General features: G+C 49.1%; 1 protein-coding gene across 4 annotated transcripts in view; it reads left to right on the plus strand.

Annotated features, from left to right (window-relative positions):
• LOC135526551 (protocadherin-19-like) overlaps positions 1-16,830 on the plus strand; it is a 95,169-nt gene that overhangs the window by 47,269 nt on the left and 31,070 nt on the right. For 2 of the 4 annotated variants that reach the window (XM_064955033.1, XM_064955035.1), the window contains exons 3-4: positions 9,901-9,956; positions 13,271-13,455. In XM_064955033.1, the coding sequence (XP_064811105.1) occupies positions 9,901-9,956; positions 13,271-13,455 (241 nt within the window). The remainder of the gene's footprint in view (positions 1-9,900; positions 9,957-13,270; positions 13,456-16,830) is intronic. The other 2 variants (XM_064955034.1, XM_064955036.1) reach the window with 1 other exon arrangement.

A 16,830-nucleotide genomic window follows, 5' to 3' on the forward strand; every position in this document is an offset into this window, starting at 1 on the left:
ATAGAGCCTAAGTATCATCCCTCCCTCCACCACTCCTCTCAGGACGACCCTCCGCCACTCCTCTAGGGACTACCTTCCACCACTCCGCTCGGGACTACACTCCACCACTCCTCTCAGGACTACCTTCCACCACTCCTCTCGGGACTACCCTCCACCACTCCTCTCGGGACTACCTTCCACCACTCCTCTCAGGACTACCTTCCACCACTCCTCTCAGGACTACCCCCACCACTCCTCTCAGGACTACCTTCCACCACTCCTCTCAGGACTACCTTCCACCACTCCTCTCAGGACTACCTTCCACCACTCCTCTCAGGACTACACCCACCACTCCTCTCAGGACTACCTTCCACCACTCCTCTCAGGACTACCTTCCACCACTCCTCTCAGGACTACCTTCCACCACACCTCTCGGGACTACACTCCACCACTCCTCTCAGGACTACCTTCCACCACTCCTCTCAAGACTACCTTCCACCACTCCTCTCAGGACTACCTTCCACCACTCCTCTCAGGACTACCTTCCACCACTCCTCTCGGGACTACCTTCCACCACACCTCTCGGGACTACACTCCACCACTCCTCTCAGGACGACCCTCCGCCACTCCTCTAGGGACTACCTTCCACCACACCTCTCAGGACTACACTCCACCACTCCTCTCAGGACTACCTTCCACCACTCCTCTCAGGACTACCTTCCACCACACCTCTCAGGACTACCTTCCACCACTCCTCTCAGGACTACCTTCCACCACTCCTCTCAGGACTACCTTCCACCACTCCTCTCAGGACTACCCCCACCACTCCTCTCAGGACTACCTTCCACCACTCCTCTCAGGACTACCTTCCACCACTCCTCTCAGGACTACCTTCCACCACTCCTCTCAGGACTACCTTCCACCACTCCTCTCAGGACTACCCCCACCACTCCTCTCAGGACTACCTTCCACCACTCCTCTCAGGACTACCTTCCACCACACCTCTCGGGACTACACTCCACCACTCCTCTCAGGACTACCTTCCACCACTCCTCTCAGGACTACCTTCCACCACACCTCTCGGGACTACACTCCACCACTCCTCTCAGGACTACCTTCCACCACTCCTCTCAGGACTACCCCCACCACTCCTCTCAAGACTACCTTCCACCACTCCTCTCAGGACTACCTTCCACCACTCCTCTCAGGACTACCTTCCACCACTCCTCTCGGGACTACCTTCCACCACACCTCTCGGGACTACACTCCACCACTCCTCTCAGGACGACCCTCCGCCACTCCTCTAGGGACTACCTTCCACCACTCCTCTCAGGACTACACTCCACCACTCCTCTCAGGACGACCCTCCGCCACTCCTCTAGGGACTACCTTCCACCACACCTCTCAGGACTACACTCCACCACTCCTCTCAGGACTACCTTCCACCACTCCTCTCAGGACTACCTTCCACCACTCCTCTCAGGACTACCTTCCACCACTCCTCTCAGGACTACCTTCCACCACTCCTCTCGGGACTACACTCCACCACTCCTCTCAGGACTACCTTCCACCACTCCTCTCAGGACTACCTTCCACCACACCTCTCGGGACTACACTCCACCACTCCTCTCAGGACGACCCTCCGCCACTCCTCTAGGGACTACCTTCCACCACTCCTCTCAGGACTACACTCCACCACTCCTCTCAGGACGACCCTCCGCCACTCCTCTAGGGACTACCTTCCACCACTCCGCTCGGGACTACACTCCACCACTCCTCTCAGGACTACCTTCCACCACTCCTCTCAGGACTACCTTCCACCACTCCTCTCAGGACTACCTACCACCACTCCTCTCAGGACTACCTTCCACCACTCCTCTCGGGACTACACTCCACCACTCCTCTCAGGACTACCTTCCACCACTCCTCTCAGGACTACCTTCCACCACACCTCTCGGGACTACACTCCACCACTCCTCTCAGGACGACCCTCCGCCACTCCTCTAGGGACTACCTTCCACCACTCCTCTCAGGACTACACTCCACCACTCCTCTCAGGACGACCCTCCGCCACTCCTCTAGGGACTACCTTCCACCACACCTCTCAGGACTACACTCCACCACTCCTCTCAGGACGACCCTCCGCCACTCCTCTAGGGACTACCTTCCACCACTCCTCTCGGGACTACACTCCACCACTCCTCTCAGGACTACACTCCACCACTCCTCTCGGGACTACCTTCCACCACTCCTCTCGGGACTACACTCCACCACTCCTCTCAGGACTACCTTCCACCACTCCTCTCGGGACTACCTTCCACCACTCCTCTCGGGACTACACTCCACCACTCCTCTCAGGACTACCTTCCACCACTCCTCTCGGGACTACCTTCCACCACTCCTCTCGGGACTACCTTCCACCACTCCTCTCAGGACTACCTTCCACCACACCTCTCGGGACTACCTTCCACCACTCCTCTCGGGACTACCTTCCACCACTCCTCTCGGGACTACCTTCCACCACTCCTCTCGGGACTACACTCCACCACTCCTCTCAGGACTACCTTCCACCACTCCTCTCGGGACTACACTCTACCACTCTTCTCAGGACTACCTTCCACCACTCCTCTCAGGACTACCTTCCACCACTCCTCTCGGGACTACACTCCACCACACCTCTCAGGACTACACTCCACCACTCCTCTCAGGACTACCTTCCACCACTCCTCTCGGGACTACCTTCCACCACTCCTCTCGGGACTACACTCCACCACTCCTCTCAGGACTACCTTCCACCACTCCTCTCGGGACTACACTCTACCACTCTTCTCAGGACTACCTTCCACCACTCCTCTCAGGACTACCTTCCACCACTCCTCTCGGGACTACCTTCCACCACTCCTCTCGGGACTACACTCTACCACTCTTCTCAGGACTACCTCTCACCACTCCTCTCAGGACTACCTTCCACCACTCCTCTCGGGACTACCTTCCACCACTCCTCTCGGGACTACACTCCACCACTCCTCTCAGGACTACCTTCCACCACTCCTCTCGGGACTACACTCTACCACTCTTCTCAGGACTACCTTCCACCACTCCTCTCAGGACTACCTTCCACCACTCCTCTCGGGACTACACTCCACCACTCCTCTCAGGACTACCTTCCACCACTCCTCTCGGGACTACCTTCCACCACACCTCTCGGGACTACCTTCCACCACTCCTCTCGGGACTACCTTCCACCACTCCTCTCGGGACTACCTTCCACCACTCCTCTCGGGACTACCTTCCACCACTCCTCTCAGGACTACCTTCCACCACTCCTCTCAGGACTACCTTCCACCACTCCTCTCGGGACTACACTCTACCACTCTTCTCAGGACTACCTTCCACCACACCTCTCGGGACTACCTTCCACCACTCCTCTCGGGACTACCTTCCACCACTCCTCTCGGGACTACCTTCCACCACTCCTCTCGGGACTACACTCTACCACTCTTCTCAGGACTACCTTCCACCACACCTCTCGGGACTACCTTCCACCACTCCTCTCGGGACTACCTTCCACCGCTCCTCTCGGGACTACCTTCCACCACTCCTCTCGGGACTACCTTCCACCACTCCTCTCGGGAATTCCCTCCACCACCCCTCTCGGGACTACCCTCCACCACTCCTCTCGGGACTACCCTCCACCACCCCTCTCTGGACTACCCTCCACCACTCCTCTGGACTACACTCCACCACTCCTCTGGACTACCCTCCATCACTCCTCTCGGGACTACACTCCACCACTCCTCTCTGGACTACCCTCCACCACTCCTCTGGACTACCCTCCACCATTCCTCTGGACTACCCTCCACCATTCCTCTGGACTACCCTCCACCACTCCTCTGGACTACCCTCCACCACCCCACTCGGGACTACCCTCCACCACTCCTCTGGACTACCCTCCATCACTCCTCTCGGGACTACACTCTACCACTCCTCTCGGGACTACCCTCCACCACTCCTCTCGGGACTACCCTCCACCACTCCTCTCGGGACTACACTCCACCACTCCTCTGGACTACTCTCCATCACTCCTCTCTGGACTACACTCCACCACTCCTCTCTGGACTACCCTCTACCACTCCTCTCGGGACTACCCTCCACCACTCCTCTGGACTACCCTCCACCATTCCTCTGGACTACCCTCCACCACTACTCTGGACTACCCTCCACCACCCAACTCGGGACTACCCTCCACCACTCCTCTGGACTACCCTCCACCACCCCTCTTGGGACTACCCTCCACCACTCCTCTGGACTACCCTCCACCACCCCTCTTGGGACTACCCTCCACCACTCCTCTGGACTACCCTCCACCACTCCTCTGGACTACCCTCCACCAATCCTCTCGGGACTACCCTCCACCACCCCTCTTGGGACTACCCTCCACCACCCCTGTTGGGACTACCCTCCACCACCCCTCTGGACTACCCTCCACCACTCCTCTGGACTACCCTCCACCACTCCTCTGGACTACCCTCCACCACTCCTCTTGGGACTACCCTCCACCACTCCTCTTGGGACTACCCTCCACCACTCCCCTGGACTACCCTCCACCACTCCTCAGGACTACCCTCCACCACTCCTCTGGACTACCCTCCACCACTCCTCTGGACTACCCTCCACCACTCCTCTGGACTACCCTCCACCACTCCTCTGGACTACCCTCCACCACTCCTCTGGACTACCCTCCACCACTCCTCTGGACTACCCTCCACCACTCCTCTGGACTACCCTCCACCACTCCTCTGGACTACCCTCCACCACTCCTCTGGACTACCCTCCACCACTCCTCTGGACTACCCTCCACCACTCCTCTGGACTACCCTCCACCACCCCTCTTGGGACTACCCTCCACCACTCCTCTGGACTACCCTCCACCACCCCTCTTGGGACTACCCTCCACCACTCCTCTGGACTACCCTCCACCACTCCTCTGGACTACCCTCCACCACTACTCTGGACTACCCTCCACCACTTCTCTGGACTACCCTCCACCACTCCTCTTGGGACTACCCTCCACCACTCCTCTGGACTACCCTCCACCACTCCTCTGGACTACCCTCCACCACTTCTCTGGACTACCCTCCACCACTCCTCTTGGGACTACCCTCCACCACTCCTCTGGACTACCCTCCACCACTCCTCTGGACTACCCTCCACCACCCCTCTCGGGACTACCCTCCACCACTCCTCTGGACTACCCTCCACCACTCCTCTGGACTACCCTCCACCACTCCTCTGGACTACACTCCACCACTCCTCAGGACTTCCCTCCACCACCCCTCTCGGGACTACGCTCCACCACTCCTCTTGGGACTACCCTCCACCACCCCTCTCGGGACTACCCTCCACCACTCCTCTGGACTACCCTCCACCACTCCTCTGGACTACCCTCCACCACTCCTCTGGACTACCCTCCACCACTCCTCTGGACTACGCTCCACCACTCTTCTCGGGACTACCCTCCACCACCCCTCTCAGGACTTCGCTCCACCACCCCTCTCTGGACTACATTCAATCCCGTGCTTGCTATTCCAAGCCAATTCCAGGGCTCGATCCAGAGTAAGATTCATCAGGAAATGTGTATCTCTTTAATAAAGTTTTCCCCTTGCTACTCCCACCATACATGTTCATTAGCTTCTCACTGAGTGCCTGGGCTAGATGGAGATCAAGACATTTTAATGAGTGCTCACTGGGACCAAAGTGGAGCACAGGTGGCGCGCTACACCAAAAAAACACATGATATGATATATATTTATATATCTACATACAGTGCATACACGTCCAACCCCGGTAAGACTAGCAAAAATAATTGCAGACACCCAATTACGTTTGATATTAATGGAGTCAAGCTGGACAGGAACAAAGGAGTTTTGTTCTCTATCCACTGCTTGTTGAGCAAACACGCCATGGTGCGCTCTGAATTAAGGGCAGCTAATAAAATGTTAATTAAAATGGCTTTTTACTAATTATCTCCTTGATAACAATGAGTTAAAGTTTAATTAGACGGAGGGGAAAAAGCGGCCCGCCGCAGCTAACCGCTAACCTTCAGTGCGTCCAGATGCATCGTCATCTCTCAAATCTCTATCAGGAGGCCGCCTGCCCTGCCGTCTTTGCTAATTACAATATTATCTCGCTGCAGAGGTAATTAGCCAGCGTGGAGGTGAGACGACAAACAATGGCCTTATTTGGCCTGTGATTGAAGGTATTTTGGCAGGCCGAGTCTAGTCTACTAGACAGAGGCGGTGGAAAAAACAAGACATTTAACCCACAATAACAACCGTGACTTACATTGGTATACAATTAACCATTGAAGTACACCAGGGCTATTCAACTGGAGGTCTGCGGGCCAGAACCGACCCGTTTACTAATTTAGACTGGTGGTTGAATTATGAAAATGAATTAAAGTCTGCAAAAAAATTCCTGCCAAAATCCAAATTTCAGTTCCAAATTGAGGAGCACTATTTTGGTTGTCTATAGTGTAGTTCCTCAAGGTTTCTTGCGCCTATGTGGCATGTTGATAATTTTGTCTTCATATGAATGTGGCTCTAGAATTTGAATGGTTTATGCTAAATATTATGACCCCATTCCTGAAAGCTACGACACTCAGAAACACGTACGTGCCTTCTGTTTCCATCTCTGATACACAAGGACTCGTTAGAAGGGAGTGTGACAAAAAACACCTGGGAAATGATTTCAAAGCATCATTTCAGACAGGAATTTGTCAGTACCTGATTTTACATATCTTTGTGTTATTTATTTAGATGCTTAGTTTTCAGATAATTTTAAAATGACCTAAGCTTTTAATAGTTGTTTAAATAAATAAAAAATGAATGGTGAGTGAGTGAGCATTGTGCCCTATCAAATGTAATGGTTGCACCTTTACTCACATTGGTTGAGTGCCCTCCACTTCTTTTCTAATTAACTAATGAACTAACTAATGAACTAACTAATTAATTAAATGGACCTGTTGTACATTCTTAGAAAAAAATGGTTCCAAAAGTGTTCTTCAGCTGTCCCTGTAGGATAACCCTATTTGGTTCCAAGTGGAACCTTTTTTGTTTCCAGGTACAACCCTTTTGGGTTGCATGTAGAACCCTCTGTGGAAAGGGTTTTACCTGGAACCCAACACCCACATAAAGAAACACCCTAAATTGTGGCCCGCATTTACACTCCAGTCATTACTATGAGCCTGTTGTCCCCAATTAAGATGCCACCAACTTAATTACACCAACTGGTGTAATTGCAGACCACAATTTGGGGTGTTACTTTATGAGGGTGTTGCCTGATGTCAGGAAACACTCATTGACACCCGACATCGGCTGGTTCAGGTGTTATGAGACGGATTGTTTCTCGACACAGATGATCTGGTTACATAGCAGGTTAGGATTACAAATTAGCGTGGCATGTTAGGAGAATGAGGTTAAGGTTAGGCAAAGGGTTAGGGTTAGGCTTAGCTACAATGCTACAGTTCTCTACAACTGTTGTTCCCTACGCGAAAGAAAAGTCCACGGACAAATGGTGAGCATCAATGGATGTAACGTGATATCAAGAAATGCCTATATCAGAAAATCCCCCTAATTTGCGGTGTGCAATTAGTGGCCTCTGCCCTGAGATTGTAAGGTTGCGAGTTCAATTCCTGAATGAGTCATACCAAACACGATAAAAATGGGACCTGATGTGTCTCTGTTTGGCATTCAGCATCAAGGAGATAGATTGGGGGTAAGGCCTTGTGATAGACTAGTGTCCTGTTCAGGGGGTTTACTTGTACATCAAGCTGACTCATGCAACAGAAACAGGAGATAGGCTCCTGGCCTATGAGCTGTTCTGGCTCACACAAGACAAGGCTACTTACTTACTTTACACTTCTGTGAACTAAAATACAGTACTTTGTTAAAGCATGGGAGTTCCTCTAAGAACAATGCTAGCGCTGATACCTTTATGATATTTATGATAATGCTTGTATTGTGTTTGTATTTGAAACTCAGGGAAATAATTCCAGGGTTACTAAAGAGTAAAACAAACACAGACACATGCATTTACCTAGCATTAACAAGCTGTTCCATTGTTTCAAAGACCACAACGGGGTCACAGGGTGCTATTTTGGGGCAGCAGGTGGCCTAGTGGTTAGAGCATTGGGCCAGTAACCAAAAGGTTGCTAGATCAAATTCCCGAGATGACAAGATAAACATCTGTTGTTCTGCCCCTGAACAAGGCAGCTAACCCACTGTTCCTAGGTCGTCATTGTAAATAAGAATTTGTTCTTAACTGACTTGTCTAGTTATATAAATAAAACATTTTGGGTCACAGGGTGCTATTTCCCACAGGTAACATTATCCCCCCCCCTCTCTCTCTTTGCTTTCTAATGAAGGGTGGGGGCATGTTTTATGGGGTGTTTTTAAGTCAGTCAGGATGTCTCAATAAAGACCATCAAAAGCCTCTCCCTCTCTTCTGCATTGTGGTTTCTGCCTCAACCTACACAGGTTCAATTGGAGAGGGTGGGGATTAGGTTTCACCGTCTAACAAGGTGAAAGCAAAACTCAAGTGCCATTTTTAATCCAAATCTGTTTGGTCACCCTGCGTTGCTGCCTCACTGCCTCACCGTTGCACACGGCTCCCTGCTCCCAGGAACAGCAGGGCCGAGCCGGCAAGAAGTGTCCCTCAATTGATAATCAGTGAGTTCGCTCCACCGCCTGCATTAACCTCGTTCATCTAGGGGTGACTCTTTTTTTCAGGATGTTTGAGAATTAACACTTCCTCACCGGATGGGAGCCATTGACTCGGTCTCTCTATCCCTTTATCTGGGATGTAATGAGTCCATGAGAGGAATTTCTACCTCTTCCCAAAGGAAAACAATTGCATATTATCAAAGTCTGTTGAAAGGGTCAGGTCATGGAGTTTTTTTATGGGCCCCCTGGGGATGTCCTTTGAGAGTGCCTTTGATACCCCCTTGACATGTTATCTGGATGTGAGTGGATGTTGGCCAAGCACAAAAGACTACCTGTTCAATGTCCCCTCTCTCCCCTGTCAGTACTCTCCTCTCTAACTCACTACAACAGTCCTCTATAAATGTTGGGGGATTTTATTTTTTATGTTGAATGCTGGATTCTTTTTACTGAGTATTTTCTCACCAGACACAAGGGGATGCCTCAACGTCCTCTCTCTCCACTGTCAGAGCTCCCCTCTCCCTCAACCTCTTTCTATAAATATGTGTGAAGTTAAAAAGTTAAACGCATGATGCCTTGGAACTATGTGGGTCAGAGATCCATCATATCATATCATATCTTCCGTGCTGGATTTTTATCTGCTATTGCCGAAAGTTAAGATTCCCCCTGGTACGCTCTTAATTTCTTCTTTCCACACTTTTATTTATTTAATATTTATAGATTCCAATCTGCTCAAAAGTGGTTGAGGAGAAAGAGAGAGATGTAGAGAGGAGAAAAAAGGGAAACTTCTCTTCCTCCTCTCTCTCGCTCTATCTCTCTGCGTGATGCACTGTCCTCCCTAATGATCCCATTTTGAAGACTGTGGTCTGACGGAGGGAGGGAGAGGATGGAAGCAGGGTGGGAGGGAGGAGAGGCCCTGCTCACTGCAGCACTTTTCTCAGCTCTCTCAGCTCCTAGTCTGCCTTTCTCTCTCCCTGTCTCCCTGGGTGTGCTTTGAAAGAGAATGGTTTCTGCCTTTGAAAGCAGAGGCTCGCTCACCAGCCCTTTGTGTAAAATCAAATGTATATTGAAAGGCAATTACCGGTGTAACATTATTTGGTTCCCTACGTAATTAAATGCATCTCTTCTGTGTTTTTTTCTCCCTCCCCCCTCTTCCCCATCTTTCTCCTCTTCCCCCTCCTCCCCCAATCTTCTGTTATAGACGGAGAACTATATCGACTCCAGCTACGTAAACAGCCGAGCACACCTTATCAAAAGGTACTTCTCGATTAGACAATTTTATGATTTTCGCTATCAATCATTGTGATCCATAATTGTCTGATGGTATTGGCTGCAAATGCATGAGTGCGCATGTTGTTAAAATCAGTGTTTGTTCTGTGTATTCGATACAAATTGACAGAATCAAGAATATAATTTGGAATTAAACTCTAAAATGTTCCCTCCCTGTTCTGTTAGGTCACCTTTATGACTCTCTATCTTCACATCATGAATAATTCTACCCATTCCCATTAAAAAACAATTATCCATCTCGCACATTAATTAAGCAATTATGAAAAACTCCTGCTAAATCGCGGCTCTTAAAACAACTTACACATCACGATAAATAAGATTAAAGAAATCAAATAACATTTTTGCCAGGAAAGTGATTTCAATACTGCAAGAGGTTCGCAGCAAAGTTAGATCTCAGTGTATAAAAATATATCAGCTCAATGCTGTTACGAAAGTACCAATAATGAAGTTAATTTGTCTGCCATTTTGAGAACATTGAGCTGAGCACAAGTGTTGTCTTTGTGAGGTATTAGTAATAGTGCATTCCTGAGTCCACCTGAAGCAGGATATTAGGGGGTTAGTGGTTCTGAGGGTGGTAGTGTAGACAACCCTAATAACGGCCTGCACGATGCGACCAGGACTATAATTCACCTGTTTTACCTGCAGCTATGGAACATTCCAACTTCCCTCTGTTTGAGCCCATCCCCATTTGAGATTCCCTGTGTTTATGTAAACAAAGCGCCTGAGAGGCCCCTCTGCAGCACACTACATAGTTATCCCCCCTAGGAGCATGTGGGCCTGTGGTCTGGGACAGATGCCATAACACTGATAACATCAGAGAGATGTAGAGCCATCATTACCACCACTGCACTCCCTCTCTCTCTCCTTTTCCCAGGCAGCTTCTCACAGGAAAGAAGGGAACTGCTGCTGCTACTATTTATTATATTCTATTATTTATTTATTTTATTTTCTCTTTTCTCTTCTTTTTTCTTTCCTTCTCTCTTCTCTTCCCTTCTCTTCTATTTCATTCTCTTCTCTTTCATTCTCTTCCCTTTCATTCTATTTCCTTCTCTCTTCTCTTCCATCCTCTTCTATTTCATTCTCTTCTCTTCTATTTCATTCTCTTCTCTTTCCTTCTCTTCTATTTCATTCTCTTCTCTTTCATTCTATTTCCTTCTCTCTTCTCTTCCCTTCTCTTATATTTCATTCTCTTCTCTTCTATTTCATTCTCTTATCTTTCCTTCTCTTCTATTTCATTCTCTTCTCTTTCCTTCTTTTTCATTCTATTTCCTTCTCTTCCCTTCTCTTATACTTTCCTTCTCTTCTCTTTCCTTCTCTTTGCATCTCTCCTCGTTCCTTCTCTCCTCGTTCCTTCTCTTCTATTACCTTCTCTTTCCTTCTCTTCTATTTCCTTCTCTTTCCTTCTCCTCTATTTACTTCTCTTCTATTTCCTTCTCCTCTATTTACTTCTCTTCTATTTCCTTCTCTTTCTTTCTCCTCTATTTACTTCTCTTCTATTTACTTCTCTTCTCTTTCCTTCTCTTCTCTTTCATTCTCTTCTCTTTCATTCTCTTCTCTTTCCTTCTTGTTCCTTCCCTTATCTTCTCTTTCCTTCTCCTCTATTTACTTCTCTTCTATTTCCTTCTCCTCTATTTACTTCTCTTCTCTTTACTTCTCTGCTCTTTCATTCTCTTCTCTTTGCTTTTCTTCTTGTTCCTTCCCTTCTCTTCTATTTCCTTCTCTTCTTTTCTTTCATTCTCTTCTCTTTCCTTCTCTTCTCTTTCCTTCTCTTTCATTCTCTTCTCTTTCATTCTCTTCTCTTTCCTTTTCTTCTTGTTCCTTCCCTTCTCTTCTCTTTCCTTCTCCTCTATTTACTTCTCTTCTATTTCGTTCTCCTCTATTTACTTATCTTCTATTTACTTCTCTTCTCTTTCCTTTTCTTCTTGTTCCTTCCCTTCTCCTCGATTTCCTTCTCTTTTCTTCTCTTTTTTTCTCTTTCATTCTCTTCTCTTTCCTTCTCTTCTCTTTCCTTCTCTTCTCTTTCCTTCTCTTTCCTTCTCTTCTCTTTCCTTCTCTTCTCTTTCCTTCTCTTCTCTTTCCTTCTCTTCTCTTTCCTTCTCTTTCGTTTCCTTCTATTTTCTTCTCTTCTATTTACTTCTCTTTTATTTCCTTCTCTTTCCTTCTCTTCTCTTTCCTCTCTCACTCTGCTACATGTACAAGTATACATTCACCCCCTCCCTCAATACCAGTCTTGTTTGCCTAGCACAATTTGTTCCAATGGGTTGGCAATCAAATGAATGGAATTCATGCATGTACTATACAGCTGCTGATGGCCTTTCTCCCCAGCCTCTATTGGCTGTAAGCCCCAAACAAGACAGATGCAATCTGTGCACATACTATATGTGCGCATAGCATTTTCTATACCCCTTTGATTGAACAGTAGAGAGTGATTGATTGCATCCCATTTTAAAGGCCCACTCCTTTTTCTTTTTAAAACAACATAACGGCAGCTATGACACTTGGTTTGCTATAAAGCGGAGCCCTTCTCTTTCATTCTCTTTCATTCTCTTTCCTTCTCTTTTCTTTTCTTTCCTTCGCTTTTCTTCTCTTCTCCAATTTACAAGTCATATTCTTAATGAATCAATGGGTATGTAATAATCTCATCAATTTAAATGATAGAAACCTCCGTCAATACCCAGAGTGGGTCTTTAAAGTCAGAACGGTTCACACTAGCGATGCCCTTGAAGTCAGTGCATCGGCCCCCACGCTGTCCCTTTTAGAAACAGCCTGCAGCCTCTCTGCTCCGCTATCAGCCCAGTCAAAAAATGGCCTCTTAATCCCTAAAAGCCCCAACAGAGTTTATCTGTGTCTCCACCACCAACATCACAATCACCACCCTCCGACTACTGCAGGAGTAGCAAGGTTCTGTTCCCGACACTAATAAAATGTGGAAGGCTGTGAAGTTGTGCCCTTTATACAGCTGAGGCCAGTGTTAAGAGGAGTCCTTCTGAAGATGCCTACCATCTCTCTCCTTCTGTCAACGTTCCCAGTGCCTCGAGAGCTGTGTGAGAGCGAAGGATGCAGAGAGACACGTTCATTTAGCAGTCAAGGAAGAAAGAGTGAAAAGGGGAAAAGATTGAGAAAAATGTAATGAAGCAAAGAAAGAAAGAGCAAAAAAATCTACAAAGAGAGAGATGGAGGGGGAGAGGTGCTGAAGGAGAAAGGAGAGAGCTTCTGATTGAAGTTGATGTGACAGGAAATCAACATTCTCTCCTCCTCTTCCTCCCTCCTTCCCTCTGTAGCACATCGACATTCAAGGACCTGGAGGGCAATAGTCTGAAGGACAGCGGGCACGAGGAGAGCGACCAGACGGACAGTGAGCACGACGTCCAGAGAGGCCACTACATAGACACGGCTGTCAACGATGTGCTCAATATGACCGTGCCCCCCAACGTCTGCCAGCTGCCCGACCAAGGTAGGAGAAAAGGTGTGTGGAAAGCTGTGTCTGTTACTCATCATTCATCCCTTATTGTTAGAATAAGAATTCCCACTCGGTAACTGTGTGTTATGGTTTACACTGCCACCCAGAGCACCTTTAAGCTGTACATTATGCCCACTCCTACTTAAGCCTGAGAGACCTTTGTGTGTGTGTGTGTGTGTGTGTGTGTGTGTCCATAGAATAAGAATTCAACTGGCAGTGATCATGTTCAAAGTTTCTGACAACCACCAGAACACTTCAACCACAACGCTATTCTCCCAGGAACCTTTTACTGGCTTTGACTGTCATATGTGGTTGTTTATCTACCTTAGTTGAATGCACTGACTGTAAGTCCCTCTGGATAAGAGTGTCTATTAAATGACCAAAGTGTAAAATTGAAATGTAGAATTAATTATATTTCCAAGTGTGTATCTGTGTGTTTACACCAAGCAGAGCATTATGCCCACTTTCAGACAAGGGCCCTCAGATCTGTGTGAATACCTCAGTACTTTCCTTTGAAGTCCCCGTGCTAATGTAGAGGGATCCCTCCCAGCCAGGGCAGCCTTTGATACAAGGCTCCGGTAACATTATTGCCTGATAGTAGGCCTAGCCATGTCTGTCTGGCAGTATTCATCGGCAGTAGACTTCTGAGGCGCTTGAATGGCGGATAGCAAGAGCAATTAGGCTGACAAAGGTAGAAAGTGGGTGGGTGGGTGGGTGGGGGGGGGGGCTCTACATATCGTTGTAACCTCTCGCATACATTATTCAGCAGGATCATTTAGCGGAGGAATTAATGTTGATGTTTCTTTGCCGACTTCCACAGTTTAACGACACATCAGAATCCCTGGCAGGGGAAGTAGAAGGGGCCATGTTCGTTCTTCACTACTGCTTGTCAGTTAGTGGTTCCTGGTTCCATGGTTCTAGAGTGGTGGAGATGGGGAGCTTATGTGAAGAAGTGTCATAGAGAAGAGGGGGTGGGTGAGAGGGAATGAGTGTGAGAGGGAGGGAGATGGAGGGTTAGAGGGAGAGCGAGAAAGGGACTGAGCGTAAGAGGGAGGGAGATGAAGGGGTAGAGGGAGAGTGAGAGCGAGAAGTGGACAGAGCGTGAGAGGGAGGGAGATGGAGGGGTAGAGGGAGAACGAGAAAGGGACTGAGTGTGAGAGGGAGGGAGATGGAGGGGTAGAGGGAGAGCGAGAAAGGGACTGAGTGTGAGAGGGAGGGAGATGGAGGGGTAGAGGGAGAGCGAGAAAGGGACTGAGTGTGAGAGGGAGGGAGATGGAGGGGTAGAGGGAGAGCGAGAAAGGGACTGAGTGTGAGAGGGAGGGAGATGGTGGGGTAGAGGGAGAGCGAGAAAGGGACTGAGTGTGAGAGGGAGGGAGATGGAGGGGTAGAGGGAGAGCGAGAAAGGTACTGAGTGTGAGAGGGAGGGAGATGGAGGGGTAGAGGGAGAGCGAGAAAGGGACTGAGTGTGAGAGGGAGGGAGATGGAGGGGTAGAGGGAGAGCGAGAAAGGGACTGAGAGGGAGGGAGATGGAGGGGAAGAGGGAGAGCGAGAAAGGGACTGAGTGTGAGAGGGAGGGAGATGGAGGGGTAGAGGGAGAGCAAGAAAGGGACTGAGTGTGAGAGGGAGGGAGATGGAGGGGTAGAGGGAGAGCAAGAAAGGGGCTGAGAGGGAGGGAGATGGAGGGGAAGAGGGAGAGCGAGAAAGGGACTGAGTGTGAGAGGGAGGGAGATGGAGGGGTAGACAGAGAGCGAGAAAGGGACTGAGTGTGAGAGGGAGGGAGATGGAGCGGTAGAGGGAGAGCGAGAAAGGGACTGAGTGTGAGAGGGAGGGAGATGGAGGGGTAGAGGGAGAGCGAGAAAGGGACTGAGTGTGAGAGGGAGGGAGATGGAGGGGTAGAGGGAGAGCGAGAAAGGGACTGAGTGTGAGAGGGAGGGAGATGGAGGGGTAGAGGGAGAGCGAGAAAGGGACTGAGTGTGAGAAGGAGGGAGATGGAGGGGTAGAGGGAGAGCGAGAAAGGGACTGAGAGGGAGGGAGATGGAGGGGAAGAGGGAGAGTGAGAAAGGGACTGAGTGTGAGAGGGAGGGAGATGGAGGGGTAGAGGGAGAGCGAGAAAGGGACTGAGAGGGAGGGAGATGGAGGGGTAGAGGGAGAGCGAGAAAGGGACTGAGTGTGAGAGGGAGGGAGATGGAGGTGTAGAGGGAGAGCGAGAAAGGGACTGAGTGTGAGAGGGAGGGAGATGGAGGGGTAGAGGGAGAGCGAGAAAGGGACTGAGTGTGAGAGGGAGGTAGATGGAGGGGTAGAGGGAGAGCGAGAAAGGGACTGAGTGTGAGAAGGAGGGAGATGGAGGGGTAGAGGGAGAGCGAGAAAGGGACTGAGTGTGAGAGGGAGGGAGATGGTGGGGTAGAGGGAGAGCGAGAAAGGGACTGAGAGGGAGGGAGATGGAGGGGAAGAGGGAGAGCGAGAAAGGGACTGAGTGTGAGAGGGAGGGAGATGGTGGGGTAGAGGGAGAGCGAGAAAGGGACTGAGTGTGAGAGGGAGGGATATGGAGGGGTAGAGGGAGAGCGAGAAAGGGACTGAGTGTGAGAGGGAGGGAGATGGAGGGGTAGAGGGAGAGCGAGAAAGGGACTGAGTGTGAGAGGGAGGGACATGGATGGGGGGAAAAGAGAGAAATGGTTTGGTGAAGAATGCAAAAACCTAAGAAAGAAATTGAGAAACCTATCAAACCAAAAACATAGAGACCCAGAAAACCTGAGCCTAAGCCTTCACTATGGTGAATTCCTAAAACAATACAGAAATACACTATGGAAAACGAAGGAAAAGCATGTCGAAATCAACTCAATGTAATTGAAGATTCCATAGAATCTAACAACTTCTTCGGAAATTGGAAAACTCTAAAGAAACAACAACAGGAAGTTATCTATTAAAAAACGGAGATGTATGGATTAACTACTTCTTCAATCTTTTTGGCTCTATAACATAGAATAAACAGCAAAAACATATACATGATCAAATACAAATCTTAGAATCAACTATTAAAGACTACCTAAAAGGAAGCGATTAACCAAAATGTCCATAACAAAGTCATCAGCTACAGATACATTAACCTGGAGAAGAGACCCCTAAGCAAGTTGGTCCTTGGACTCTGTTCACAAACACAAACAGACCTCACATAGCTCCAGGACAGCAACACAATTAGACACAACCAAATCATGAGAAAACAAAAAGATAATTACTTGACACATTGGAAAGAATTTACAAAAAAACAGAGCTAACTAGAATGATATTTGTCCCTAAATAGTGAGTACACAGTGGCAGAATACCTGCCCACTGTGACTGACCCAAACTTAAGAAAAGCTTTGACTATGTACAGACTCAGTGAAT

Source organism: Oncorhynchus masou, chromosome 32 (genome assembly GCF_036934945.1).
Source record: "Oncorhynchus masou masou isolate Uvic2021 chromosome 32, UVic_Omas_1.1, whole genome shotgun sequence".
NCBI classification, from domain to species: Eukaryota; Metazoa; Chordata; class Actinopteri; order Salmoniformes; family Salmonidae; genus Oncorhynchus; species Oncorhynchus masou.